Consider the following 14,738-nt stretch of genomic DNA (forward strand, 5'->3'; position numbering starts at 1 on the left):
GGGTTTGTCTATTCATTGGACCGTATGAATGCATTAAACATTCTTATTATACCTTTCTGCATACTTTCTAACACAGCGCCCCTTGAGGCGATTTGTTTTTGAAGAATAGCTTTGTAATTTTACTCATAATAAAGATTTTTTACCTTAACCCATTTTCTTAATTGAAAAAATGGTGAAAATGCACTTTTTTTGCCTTAACCCACTTCTTTAGGTGAAAAAACGCTGAAAAAGCACTTAAGTCGGCCCTTAAAAGATATTTAAAACCTAAAATGAAAAAAGTAACTTTCATCCTTTTTACAGTGCATCGAAGGTGTATCATACGATACGACCCTGTATAGTACGATACGACACGATACTGGGTACGATACACCCGATATGGGTATGATATACACTTGTATCGCGATACAAGTGTGTATTGTATCACAAAACCTAAAAGTAACAATACTTACAACATTGTTATAAGCTACAACGGGTGCACATAACTTACCACAACCATGGTTGTAAAAACTGATATAACAAAATTTCTTATCCAACAGAAAAAGTCACTCAGGGAAGAGTACAAACACAAGATAGGCAAAATACTGTATTGAAGACAATTGATGTCCATAATCCAGAAGATTTGAACGCAATATTCAAATCAAGGTAAAAGCAATATATTTTGCAATATTGTGAGATTTAATCCATACTGATCAATATGATCACAAACGAATAACAATTGAGCCATCACTAACGAAGGTCGATACGAGCATCCAATAAACAAGAGGGGCCAAAAAAGCCATTGAGAAAAACCTCAAAAAACACAATCACAAATGGTTGTAATGAAAGTTGGAAAGCAAACCATAATGTGCATAAGCACAAGAGCAAGTTCTACAAGGAACAATACAAATGCCAAAGGCAATACAAATGCACCTATGTCACATAGGTGCGGGTGCGACAATGCGCCACTTTAAATAACTTGGGTGCGGGGGTGCGGGAGGGTGTATATATATACACACACTTTCAAAAGACTCAAAGCAGACTCAGATTAATTCAAACCTGGATTTGCTTTGACCCGGGTCTGAATCAGGCTGAGTCAAAGCAGACCCAACAGATCCAGGTCTGAATCTTACTTAAGTCAAAAGACTCAAAACAGACCCCATTACGGGCTACCCTTCCCCATGTCAGTGTCTGGCAATAAGACTTATATACATAAATTTTTAGTTGTTTTCATTGGTATGATGATGTGAGAATGGTGGGGGATTGATTGTTTGATTCTTTTTTGTTTGTTTTGAAATAATAAAAAAAACTTGTGATTTTTTCAAGGTTTTTCTTTCAATAATTTCAAGGATTTTTTTTGTTCTTTCCATGGTTGAATGTTGAATCATTGAATGGTGGGTGAGAGAATTGGTGGTGTAGCTGTGTGAGGATGTCAATTGGATTGGGTTCGATTCGAATATCCAACAGACTGGTTATCATTCAGTCAGATTCAGTAAAACATTCCAAATCCAATAACCTAATGGGTTGGATTTGGATTTAGATTCTCACATCCAAACCAGAATCTAAGTCTGATTAGTATCCGACCACTGGAAATGCATAAGGAAGACATGGACAACTGAAGCCGTGGTGTTGCAAAAGGGTTGGATCCAGGACAAAAGTGTTGCAATTTTGTTCCGGATTCAATCTCATCTGAATAGTTTGCATCCCTATGAAGCTGCACTGAAGATGGATTAGTCCAGAATGGACCTAAAAGGATTGAGCCAATTGACCATGTTGGGCATGTCTGTAAGAAATAGTTTGGCATAGGAGCACGCCCTGGGGTGTCACTTGGTTGGATCTTGATTGGTATAAGACCAGATTTGACCCAACAAAGCCAGGCATGAACCAAGCCTCTTATTGGATCAGACATGGAGGATCCCCATCTGGATCAGAACCTGGTTCAGTTATCTTTATTCAATTTGCACATGACCTGAGACATGAAAACTTATTGAATTTATGTGACATAGGGAGAAGCAGAAATTTAATCCATAACGCTCAAGTTGGATATAGTGAATGGGTTGAACTCAGGTTGAATATAGTCAGATGTAATCCCTATATTGAACCCAGATCCAATTTGACTTTTGAGAATATATCCGTATATATAGTAAATTGGTTTTGGTTACCCTTTTATTATAAAAGGGGAAGGGTACTTCGTGACCCCATTCCCTTTTATCAGTCATCCCCACTGCCTCTCTCTCTCTCTCCACGAAAGAGAACGAGGAAAAGAGGAAGACAAAGAAGATGGAGGAGCTAGGCCGGACCCAGCCCCATTCTCTCTCTCTCTCTCTCTCTGTTTGTGGGTACGAAGAAGGAAAACGAGGAGAAGAAGATGAAGGAGGATGACCCCAGCCCTCTCTGTGTGTGGTCTCTCTCTGTGTGATGTTTGTGGCACCTGCACTCATGTCGACGCGGGTGCGACGACCCTTTTGCCGAGTCTTTATGACAGAGAAATGCACATAAGTGCATACAATTTCTACAAAGAGCCTAAACGTGCACAAACAAAGTCCACAAAGGGACAATACACAAGCCAACCAATGACAAATACATGAGATCATAAGTGACACCAAAGAGCATACACAAAAGAACACAAGAAACATCAAATAATGATCTTTATTGGGATAGAATGCTTAGAAAAGCATTACATCTAATGGGATAAGAGGTCCCTATTTATATACAAACAAGAGGGCCAAAAGAACCCATATAGCTGTTGGGAAAGGCTCCAACATCTAGAAATATAGTTGTTAGAGATTTTCAACTATATTCACTAAAAGACAAAACTGAATATAGCTGTTGGAGATTCCCAACTATATTGACTAAAAGACAAAACTGCCCTTTACAAAAGTGTAAAGGACAGAATAAAAAAAAGAGGTCAGTTCTGCCCCTAAAGGGCAGATCCTATTACATGTACAAAGTTACCACAATACCCCTAAAGGGTATTGCCTATTTCAAAGGGAAGAAAAACAGTTTAAAATTATATAATATTTACATATACACTCATATATGAATCAATACATTTTAACATGGTTGACCTGGTAACATAGGCAACTGGGAAACTTAGAAGGACCGAGTAACCAATGCATTACTTTATATATATATATATATATATTCATTCTACAAACTGACATTGAACTGGGATATTTAGAGTTTTTTTTTTCATGTTTCTTTCGTAACTTGAGTGTATGGATATATCATATGTTGTATGTGCTCCACTTTGTAGGATCAGCTCTTGGATCGTCTGATTATGGCATTCAAACGGGTTCTTTTAAGGATTGAAAGTGAACGGCTGAAATTTTTTGTAAATATTTAAGCCTAAAAGAATTGTATTTATTCATAAAAAAAGCACGATTCAAATGTTGGTTCCTAGCAAATGGACCATGCTGAATTGTTAGGATCCTGATGTTTTAAGGGCTTGACTTTACACACTTCTATCACTCACGGCTTTTCAGTGTATTGATTTGACACCTAACATTTGGTATCAAAGCATCCTCTACTTCTCAAGTTTGAATCCTAAAAGGGGTGACCTAAGAAATTGGCTGCCTGAACAAGAGTGAAAACCGCCAGAAGATGGACATGGATACTTGGAGCTAAGGCTAGAATTAAAAAGCTGTCCTAGAGTGGGCGGCCGAGCATGTCGGCTGCAGAGCATGGTAGGTTTTTAGAAACTTATGATCCTGGTGGTTTGAGGACTTGAATTTATGCACTTTAGTCTCCCTTAGGCACCTAGCACGAACACCTGCAGGGTCAAATTTGTGGAAAAAATGCCAAAAAAATACTTCGTTCATATGCAGTTTGCAGGATTTCATTATATTTTACAGGTGAGGTTCATTGCCTAATTGGGATCTGAATTATGAGGCCTTGGGAAGGAATCTATGTCACATAGGTGTGGATGCGGGTACAGCAATGCGGTACTTTAAAAAAACTTGGGTGCGAGGATGCAGGAGGGTGTATATATATAAAGATGGAAAGAGAGTTTGGGTCTAGAATCTAGATCAAATATGAATCTAGATTTAGACCCAAACCTCTCTTTTCTTTCTCTTATTAACTCCACCCCACCTCTCTCTCCCTCTCCCTCTCTTCATAACCCCCAACCCCACATCCATCTCTCTCTCTCTCTCTCTCTCTCTCTCTCTCTCCCTCTCCCTCTCTTCGTAACCCCCAACCCCACATCCATCTCTCTCTCTCTCTCTCTAACCCCATCCCACCACCTCTCTCCCTCTCTTTGTAACCCCCACGACTCTCTCTCTATAACCCCACCCCACCGCCTCTCTCTCTGTGTGTGTGTGTGTGTGTGTGTAACCTCACCCCACTGCCTCTCTCCCTCTCTTTGTAACCCCAACCCCACGATTCTCTCTCTCTGTCTCTCTCTCTCTATATATATATATCTGCAAGTAAGAGAAGAAAAAGAAGAAAAAAGAAGGTACCTCTCTCTCTTCGTTCCTCCTCTTTTCTTCTCTCTGCCTCTCTTCTTCTCCTCCTCCCTGCCTTTCACCGACATAAAAAAGAAAGAAAAAAATGGGTTGGATTTTTTTTTAATTTTGAACAAAACTGACCCTGGGTGCGGGTTGACCTCACCCAGGGGTTTTTTACTGCACCTTGTGCGGCACCCGCACCCACGTTGCATCGATGCGGGTGTGGCGGCCTATTAGCGGAGTCCCTGTGACATAGGAAGGAATGTGTCCTGGCCCAAAATGAGAGGAATAGTCCAAACTGAATGTAAATGAATAAAAGATTGACATTTTGCTGATTTGAAGACAGTTGAATAACAACATAAGCAACTCCTGTAGTAACTTTTACTTGATAGAAACTTGATAGAAATGTAGGTTAACATTTTAACATGGACTGAAATCAGTTGTGACGCAGGTGCGGCGACCTATCAGCCGAGTCCCTGTGACATAGGAAGGAATGTGTCCTGGCCCAAAAGGAGAGGAATAGTCCAAACTGAATGTCAATGAATAAAAGATTGACATTTTGCTGATTTGAAGTCAGTTGAATAACAACATAAGCAACTTCTGTAGTAACTTTTACTTTATAGAAATGTAGGTTAACTTTTTAACATGGACTGGAATCAGTTGTAACTGATCTGAAATATATTTTACAAATCACATAGATTTCAGATTTGGGATTGTAACAGCAAAAATTTTGTCAGATGCAAGACATCCTATGTCTGACCTGATGATTATCTGAATCTGAATCCAAACCCGAATAATTTATATATGAGCAGTTAAGGGCCAACCATGGCCCGACCCTGATCTGACACATTTCAGCCCTAGTTGTCGCCTTTTTTTTACGTTCTATGTACATTTATAACACAAACAAGGGGATCCTTAGTCTTCCTTTTCCCTAGACCTCTTGCTTCTTGACTAAGCTTCAACTATATAATAGTCCACCTAGGAATCACCCATGTTTGCCTGGGAAAGCTAAACGATATTGTAGGATAACAACAACAACAATAACAACTACGCCTTCATCCCAAAACAATTGGGGTCAGCGATATGAACCAAAAAAGAAATTCATTTTGGGTCTTCCACATGAATCCTTTTCCTCCAATCATTTCTATCCAACGCCATGTCCTTGGTGAGGTTCAAAGCATTCATATCCTTTCCTATCATCTCCATCCAAGTCTTCCTAGGCCTACCCCGACCTCTTTTAACTAATATATTTTCCCATTTCTCCAACCTTCTAACTGGAGCATCATTAGGCCTTCGCCGAATATGTCCAAACCACCGTAAACGATTCTCTCGCATCTTATTTTCAATGGGTGCAACACCTACCTTCTTACGTATCTCTTCGTTCCGAATCTTATCTTTTATTGTATTTCCACACATCCATCTAAGCATCCGCATCTCAGCTACACTCATTTTTTGAATATGATGTCTCTTGGCAGCCCAACATTCCGTACCATATAGTAAAGCGGGTCTAATAGTCGTCCTATAAAACTTTCCCTTCAACCGCAATGGCATTCTACGATCGCACAGCACTCCAGTAGCACTTTTCCATTTCATCCACCCAACCTTTATCCTATGATTTACATCTCCATCAATTTCTCCATACTTTTGAATGATGGATCCCAAATATTTGAAATAATCATTCACCGGTATATCTTGCTCACCAAGCTTCACTACACTCCCATCACTACTTCGTTGCTTACTAAATCGACATTCCATATATTCAGTCTTACTCTTACTCAACTTAAAACCTCTAGCTTCCAATGTCTGTTTCCATAATTCTAACTTAGCATTAACCCCAGCTCTAGACTCATCAATCAAAACAATATCATCAGCAAACAACATACACCACGGTACATTTTCTTGAATTGATCTCGTAAGCTCATCCATCACTATCGCAAATAGGAAAGGGCTTAAAGCAGATCCTTGATGTAACCCAACCGTTATCGGAAAATTGGTTGTCACCCCTCCACAAGTGCGGACATTGGTTACTACTCCTTCATACATATCTTTAATTATACTAATGTACTTGAGAGAAACACCTTTCTTCATCATTGTCCACCAGAGAACGTCCCTAGGTACTCTATCGTATGCCTTCTCTAAATCAATAAAAACCATATGCAAATCTTTGTTCCTCTCTCTATATCTTTCAATAAGTTGTCTAAGAAGATGTATAGCTTCCATAGTTGATCTTCCAGGCATAAAACCAAATTGATTCTCCGATATCATGACAACCTTCCTCAACCTAGACTCAATCACCCTCTCCCAAAGTTTCATAGTATGACTCATGAGTTTTATACCACGATAGTTTGTGCAATCTTGTATATCACCCTTATTCTTATATAAAGGCACCAAAGTACTCTTCCTCCACTCATTAGGCATCTTATTTGTTCGCCAAATCAAGTTAAAAAGATTTGTCAACCATTCTAAACCTTTCTCTCCCAAGCATTTCCAAGCCTCGATAGGTATACCATCTGGGCCAACTGCCCTTCTTGATTTCATTTTCTTCAAAGCCTCTGCAATTTCTTTCTTTTGAATCTTGCGCATGAAGTCACGATTTATCTCATGAAAAGGAATGGAGAAGTCTCCAAGATCTTGAGCATGACTATCATTAAATAGCTTATCAAAATAATCTTTCCATCTCTCCTTAATCTCCTCATCTTTGACTAAAACCCTTTGCGTTTCATCTTTGATACATCTAACCATACCCAAATCCTTCGATTTCCTATCTCTTATCTTTGCAAGCCTATAAATATCCTTCTCGCCTTCTTTGGTATCCAACTTGTCATAAACCTCCTTATATACCTTAGCCCTCGCGTTTCGAACAACTTTTTTAGCTTCCTTCTTTGCTATCATATACTTCTCCAAATTCTCACTATCACGACTCTTACTTAGATTTCTATAACACTCTCTTTTAACCTTAATAGCTAATTTGACATCCTCGTTCCACCATGATGTATCCTTACCTAGTGGTGCACCGCCTTTAGACTCACCCAATACCTCCTTAGCTACTTTTCTCATACCACCCGCTATCTTATTCCACATTGATTCTGAATCCTCCTCGAGACACCAATCAACTTCCTTAACTACCTGCTCTACAAACATTCCTTGTTTAGCTCCTTTCAGTGCCCACCACTTAATTCTAGGATCTATCCTATGTCTATCCCTTTTGCGGCATTGTCTAATTCTAAGATCTAAAATTAAGACTCTATGTTGTGTAGCTACACTTTCTCCTGGTATAACCTTACAATCGATGCAACAACCCCTATCTCTCTTTCTAAGTAGGAAAAAATCTATCTGACTCGTATTAACCCCACTTTTAAATGTTACTAGGTGAGACTCCCTCTTCCTAAACCAAGTGTTTGCTAAGATCATATCATAGGACAAACAAAAATCTAAAATCCTTTCTCCACTTTCATTTCTTTCTCCTATACCATAGCCTCCATGGATATTCTCAAATCCATCCCTACTAATGCCTACATGTCCATTAAGGTCACCGCCGATGAAAAGCTTTTCTCCATAAGATGTCTCTTGTACTACTCCATCTAAATCTTCCCAAAATTGATGCTTAATGGAATCATCTAAACCTACTTGAGGTGCATAAACACTAATAATATTAATAATATCCGTACCTAATACTAATTTAATAAGTAAAATTCTATCACCCTTCCTACGGACCTCAACTACATTATCTATAAACTGACGACTCATAACAATCCCTACTCCATTCCTATTCCTATTTATTCCTGTATACCAAATCTTATATCCCCAAGGTTCTATCACTTTAGCTTTCTCACCTACCCATTTGGTCTCTTGAAGACATAAAATATCAATCTTTCTCCTACACATAACATCTACTAACTCTACCAACTTACCCGTTAAAGACCCTATGTTCCAAGTGGCTAACCTAATTTTATGGTCTTGGACTAACTTCTTTACCCCCACCCGTCCAACAAAGTGAGGGAACCCTTGCCTATTTGACACCACACCCGGGCGCCGGTGTGACGCGTCGCTTCTGGGCGACGACCTAGCAACCCTTGCACATTTATCACTGCCTCCGGGCCTAGAGAGTACAGCGCGTCACTCAGTAGGGAACGCCCCAACGAAATTCTCATATTGGTTCATTTTCATAGGATATGACAAAGTTTTTATGCTGGCTGTCACAGGCCTACCGCAACCCTCCTCCTTTATCCGGGCTTGGGACCGGCAGCTACACAGGCGGAGTGCAGTTAAGACAGATTAGAAGTGCTGGATTTAAATGTAAACAGTAAATTGGGGGAAAAGTCACTAAAATACCGTTATCTTACATGGCAAATGATTATATGGTGCCATGAGGTAAACATGAGCTTTGTATAGTCAGCGAATGGTTGTTGTGTGGCATGCCATCAAGCAGTATTGACAGCAACATGAGCATTTCCTGATCAAATTTTCAATGATGTGCCTAAAAGCTTTCAGAGGGAATGGAAGTGCTATTTGTGGTAATAGGACTCTTCTAAGTGCTTGTTCCAGTGTGCTTACTTAACCCTTCTTGAGTAAAGCAGCATCTGGATTAGAAACTCATATGCAGTTGGCACTTAGTAATTTGATAAACAGAACATATTAAATAACAGTAAATAACATAACATAAACAGGAAAACAAAAGGTCCCTAAAGTATGTGAGCTGTTAATGATCTTTCCTACTAACCAAACATTACTCTCTAGATGTAAGTTCTTCCACACATATATCCACTTCTACCTATTTACGGGGGAAAAAAGAGATGCTGTCACAGTACATGCTGCTTGAGTGTTAGACTCTGCTGAAACAGTGCATTAGTAAGTTGGCGATACTTCTTGAATGTTAAGGAATCTGGTGAAACAAAGCTAGAGTGAGTTGGTGATACCCCAGGGCTTCTTCAGCTTCATGAATTTGCAGAGTTCCTGGTGATCTAACTGCTGTAGAAAGAGCTAGTGCTAGGTGTACTGTTGGGGCCTCTCCTCTAAAGAATAATAGGTTATCTTGCACTCTTACTACTAAAAGAGAGTTGATGTTGTTTGCCTGCTTGGTATGTATACACATAAATGGAGAAAATTGTTTTTTCACAGGAAAAGAAAACATATATACTTTAGTTAGGCTTTCTAATGGACCATGACCATAATATTTTAATATTGTCAACATATGAATAATCTTTGATTCTTTGCTAGTAGAATTTATAGAAAATTTAATGGTAATTTAAGGAATTTTGTAGTAATTAATGAAGAGCCATTTGTTTGCAACAAGTACGATATGAGATTCTTTATGTATGTTTTCAGCTCAGAGTTTCCATCCCTTACTAATGTGAATAACTGGGGATCAAAGAGCAAAGGATCTTCTGGAGGGTCGTTGAATCGTCAGAAATCTTCCAGCATTGCCTTACAGTCATCACCTGCTTCTGCTCAGTCAATTCTGAAAGGCAAGAATCTATGTCTATGAATACAGGCAAGGTCACAATTTTTTATGACAAGGTTGAATATGGTGTTTACTTATTTTCTGTTTTTTTGCAGAGGCCATGGTCTTCAGGGAATGGTGTGAAAACGAATCACTCAGGCTTACTGGTACAAAGGGTATCCTAGTCCAAACTCTGTGCTATGTTCAAGGGTTCTTTTTTCTTCTCTCTGATGGTATAACTTATGGGTTTTTCTTTTATATTAATGGGGTTCTTCATTATCTTTTTTGTTATCTTGAAAGAACTTTTCTCTAGCTGACATCTTTTGCTTCCACTGAAAAGAGGAATTTTCTCACCTGTAGATTTTCTGTTTTAATATTTATCAGAAGATTGCCAGTAAGATATAGCAATCCATACAGCTTGTATGTGCAAACAAAAATTGATTTTCCTTGTGGAAGTTTTTTTGCTTGAAAATTCAAGGAATACTTCAAAACACACATTTAAGAACAGAGAGATGGGGTAAAGCACAAACATGCTTGAGTTTTATGGGAAATAAAAGAATATTACAAACATTGGAAACTAGAAATTTGGTTATTAATATCTTTAAATGGTAGAAACTAAGGTTGTAAAAGGTTAACCTCTAGTCATTTGAAAAATAGGGGGATGCTTGATTTTACTATATTTTCATGGTTTACAAAGTGCAAGCATGAGAATGATGTACCTTGATAGAAAACACAAATAAAATCCGTATGCACGTGCACGTGTGTGCTTCTTTGTGTTACCAGAACGATTTTAGCAATTCATGCAGACTATACATCTGCTTCATGTTTATGTTGTGTCATATAGTAATGTGTTATAGATTATCTACGGTGAGTACAAGACATAATTATTTTTTGCTGTGTGCCTCTGTTTTCCTTTAATTTGCTGTTGTTTAGATACTAGTTTTCTGGAATTTTGCTTGAAGCAGTCAACTTCAGAGGCCCAGTCTCTTCTGATTGAGAACCTTGGTTCTTTGGATCCATATCACGAGTTCATTGATAAGTTCATCAACTATAAGGAGCTTCTGTTCCCTGAAGTTATTGAGATTGCATTTAGAAACAGGGGTGACTACACGGAAACCAGACTCTTCTTTGATGGTGTAAATACCAACAATACGGCAAGCTTGGCGAGTGACCCAGATGCAGGCCCTGGATTGGATGGGTCTGCAAAGGGAGGGAAGAAGAAGGGGAAGAAAGGTAAGAAAATTGTGAATCCTTCCGTTTTAGGATTCAATGTGGTTAGCAGTCGTATCATGATGGGAGAGATTCAGTCCATCGAAGATTAGGGAGTTCAGAATTTAGAGTGTAAATACATTTTCTGAACCATTTGTATATGTTCTCTTTGTTTGTCCTTTTTATAGTCTCCTTTTTTCTTCGGTTCTCTATAGAGTGACAGCATGTATGCAACATTGAGTTAATAGCTCAAGCGGTTTTGAGGAAAATTTATGGCAGTGGTGCTGAATTTACCAAACAATGTTATGCACTCGTTTCACAATTTTATTATATTCGTGTTATTGAAACCCGTGGCTATAAGGTGGGCCCCTGGTAACTTCGCCAGGCAGTTCGCAACCCGGAGGCAATCGGATTAATTAAGACAGACTCCATAGCTTGTGGCAGCATTTTCGTGTATATGAAATTTGTGAGGGATACTCGAAAATTAACAAAAAAAAAGAGTAAAGGGCATCCAGTAAAATAAATGTGATCAGAATAAACGAGGCATGACAAGAAACAGTTGGACACTACTTTTCAGTGGCCATCTCATTCAGGATATGCCTTCAAACTCCCACAAGAGCTCTGCTCATCTGGTAGAGGACATCACAAGTTCGAAATCCATGGGTGACATTTCTTGCCGCAAGGTCAAAGCTGGGTGTACTCCCCGGTGCTCGGGGGAGACAACTTCAAGGTTTTACCAACCAGAGGTCAGCCAATGTGTGGTCCAAGCGGGGGTTTTCTCCAAGACTATTAAAAAAAAACTCGGTTGTCTTATTGATGCCAACAATGACTGCCCTCTCTTGCGATGCTATGTGCATTGTTCTTTTAAATGGTGATTGGGGTCACCTGATTTTCTTATAGGTTTAAAGAGCAAAAGGGAGTGGTGTTTTAGGGAGCGTTTGATTCACTGGACTATTCAAAGAAAAAAAAAACCTCGGTTGTCTTCTTGATGCCAACAATGACTGACCTTTCTTGCGATGCTATGTGCATTGGCCTTTGAAATAGTGATTGGGGCACCTGACTTTCTTATAGGTTGAAAGAGAAAAAGGGAGTGGTGCTTTAGGGGGCGTTTGATTCACTGGACAAACGCCTTCCAGACATATCAGGTGGCCTTTGTCCAAGAAGCACGTGTTCCCATAGTGAGAACAAAGCGGTTCTCATATGAAAGAGGCTGTGGTGTCCCCCACCATTGCGGGGGTGTCAGCTTAAAGAAAGTTATCGTGATTTGAGTGATGCAAGTAGGGGTCTCAACAGGTCGGATCCCCACTAAAATAGGTGAGTCCAAACCCGGATCCATCTAAGTGATGCGGGTATCAGGTCTGGGTTCTGGTTTGATTGGATTTTTTATAAGAAAAGCATACCCGGATCTGATAAGAATTACATAAACCAGGCTTGATCCATACCAGATAAATAATATTGTTTTAGTTGTTTTCATTAAAATTTGAGGATCTTAATCAAAACTTGGGTTGGGTGCGGGTTTGGTATAAAATTTCATAAATCAGACATGACCCATTTAATAATCAGACCTCATGGATCCGACCCAAATAGTGAATAGGACCCACTTATTTGTAACCAAATCCTGATCCTACAGGATCTGGTATGGCTTGGGATCGGGTCATACCCAATCCGTTGACACCCCTACATTCAAGTGCCTAGGCTTTTCTTTCGGGCATTGATGAAACTCATTTCCGTGTAGAGAGATGAAGCAAGACATGCACACGGCGCATGAACACACACACACACAAAGAGAGAGAGAGAGAGAGAGAGAGAGAGAGAGAGAGAGAGAGAGAGAGAGAGAGAGAGATGTATGTTCGCCCATCATTGATAGCACTGGTGTCAAAGGCATAGGCCTTGATATAAACCTCAATTTGCAGTTCGAAAAACAAGCAATAGAGCCAACACAGTGAGGTAAGAAAGATGAACGGTCCAGGTGTCAGGCTGCATCCATTAGTCTTCAGTGTAGGGAGATCGCCCAACAATAGGGTGGAAGATCAGACCTGAGGAAACACCACCTTGTTACTGTTGTCTTCTTCATCTTCGGTGAGCTTCTTCTTGCTCTCCAACATGATCTCTGTTGGCGCCTTGTAACGCCCTAAAATTTCAAACTTATAAACCTTTCCAAAAAGTTCAAAAGACTTAGAAAATTCTTTTCTTTTCAGAGTTTTGTTTAACAAATCAGCGGAAACATTTTTCTTTGAATAAGAAAGACAAGTTGACAACCTTGAGTGTATTAGCATAAAAATCCATATTTCCAAACAAAAGAAGTAACTTGCAAACATTTTTATAAGCCATTTGCATTAAAAATAACTTCAAGTTGTACAAAATTAGGATTTTCTGAGAAAACCCTTGCCAAAAACCCAAAAGTCAACGACATGAGCTGACAGTAGTGGGATCTTGAGATTATCTTGCAATTGCGCCATCGCCTGTCTTGCAAGCTATTCGTCACCTGTATCCATAAAATGGGTCAGTTTGATGAAAAATTGGTAGGTGCATAATATGACAATAGAGAATAAAATTAAGTACTTGCATTTAATTTTATCATGCTTAACAATTTAAACAAGGGACAAACTACTATTAGCATCAAGAGTTAATTAGCACAAGAAAAATGCTACAACTAGCATTAGCAGTTAATCAACACGAGAGAAATGCTAGAACTAGCATTAACAGTTAATCAACACACAATGCACAATCAACAAATAGTGTGAGAAGTATAACTTTTGTTTCGATAATTAGCTGGCCTGCGGATACGCGCAAGGCACAAATCATAGAAACAACTGAGACTAGTTCAGGGGTCTATTATGCCATGTATTTTCAATACCTCGAATAACTAACTGAGTCTACTCCTAAGAGGACGGTCAGTGACCGAGAGAAGATTCTACAAAAGCATACATAGACAATGGATGCATCCTACTTCTGCAGAAGTCTATGAGATCTACCACCTAGGATAATCTCTAGTAGTCTTGTCCTCTAACTCCGATGACTGAGAACACCGAGTCATTTCCCGAAGGGTGGTTGTTAACAACTTGTCCATTAGAGTTTTTGTACCATCCCATCCTCTCCCTTGACAAGAAATAGCGGGTCGAATGGGTGCTTCAGGTTTTGCTTAACTAAAGACCCATTCTGCATGCTCTGATCTTTCGACCCATCTCGAACATCTTTTCTGTAAAGGCGAATCATCACTATATATATGATTTCAGTATTGTGCCAGTATCACAATTCGAGGTCGCATGACCATCACATCCAATCATCACAGTACTAACATGGCGCACATGTCTACAACTATGCTATGATGAAAGGGGTATAGGTTTCTCAAAAGAAAACCCCAACACAATGTTTCGTAAAGATGTAATGTAATGCAAAAACTCATGTTTAGCATGTCTTATCTTTCGAAACATAAGTACAACTCTTGTGCCATTCACACAGTACAATATCATCACGGATCTCTCATTCGTTTATCATAGTACCCATATGTTGCATATGGCTCGATACTAGTTTTGATAAACGGGATACGAGTTTCTCAATAGAATTCTGCCCAAACACTTGCTCATGCCCCTTATCATTTTTTTTGAGTCATATAAGATACACAACAGAAGTAATAAACATACTTCTCCAAAATATAGCAATTT

At 39.2% G+C, this 14,738-nt stretch overlaps 1 protein-coding gene across 1 annotated transcript in view; it reads left to right on the top strand.

The window, feature by feature from the left end:
- The window catches only part of LOC149834930 (protein ESSENTIAL FOR POTEXVIRUS ACCUMULATION 1-like), a 37,305-nt gene extending 25,934 nt beyond the window's left edge, over positions 1-11,371 (top strand). The window contains exons 8-10 of the mRNA XM_090011610.1: positions 9,750-9,889; positions 9,981-10,040; positions 10,798-11,371. Coding sequence (XP_089867736.1) covers positions 9,750-9,889; positions 9,981-10,040; positions 10,798-11,186 — 589 coding nt within the window. The 3' untranslated portion in view covers positions 11,187-11,371. The remainder of the gene's footprint in view (positions 1-9,749; positions 9,890-9,980; positions 10,041-10,797) is intronic.
- The last annotated feature ends 3,367 nt before the right edge of the window (positions 11,372-14,738 follow it).

The sequence above is a fragment of the Nuphar pumila genome, chromosome 6 (genome assembly GCF_984573655.1).
Source record: "Nuphar pumila chromosome 6, dmNupPumi1.hap1.1, whole genome shotgun sequence".
Lineage (NCBI taxonomy): Eukaryota > Viridiplantae > Streptophyta > Magnoliopsida > Nymphaeales > Nymphaeaceae > Nuphar > Nuphar pumila.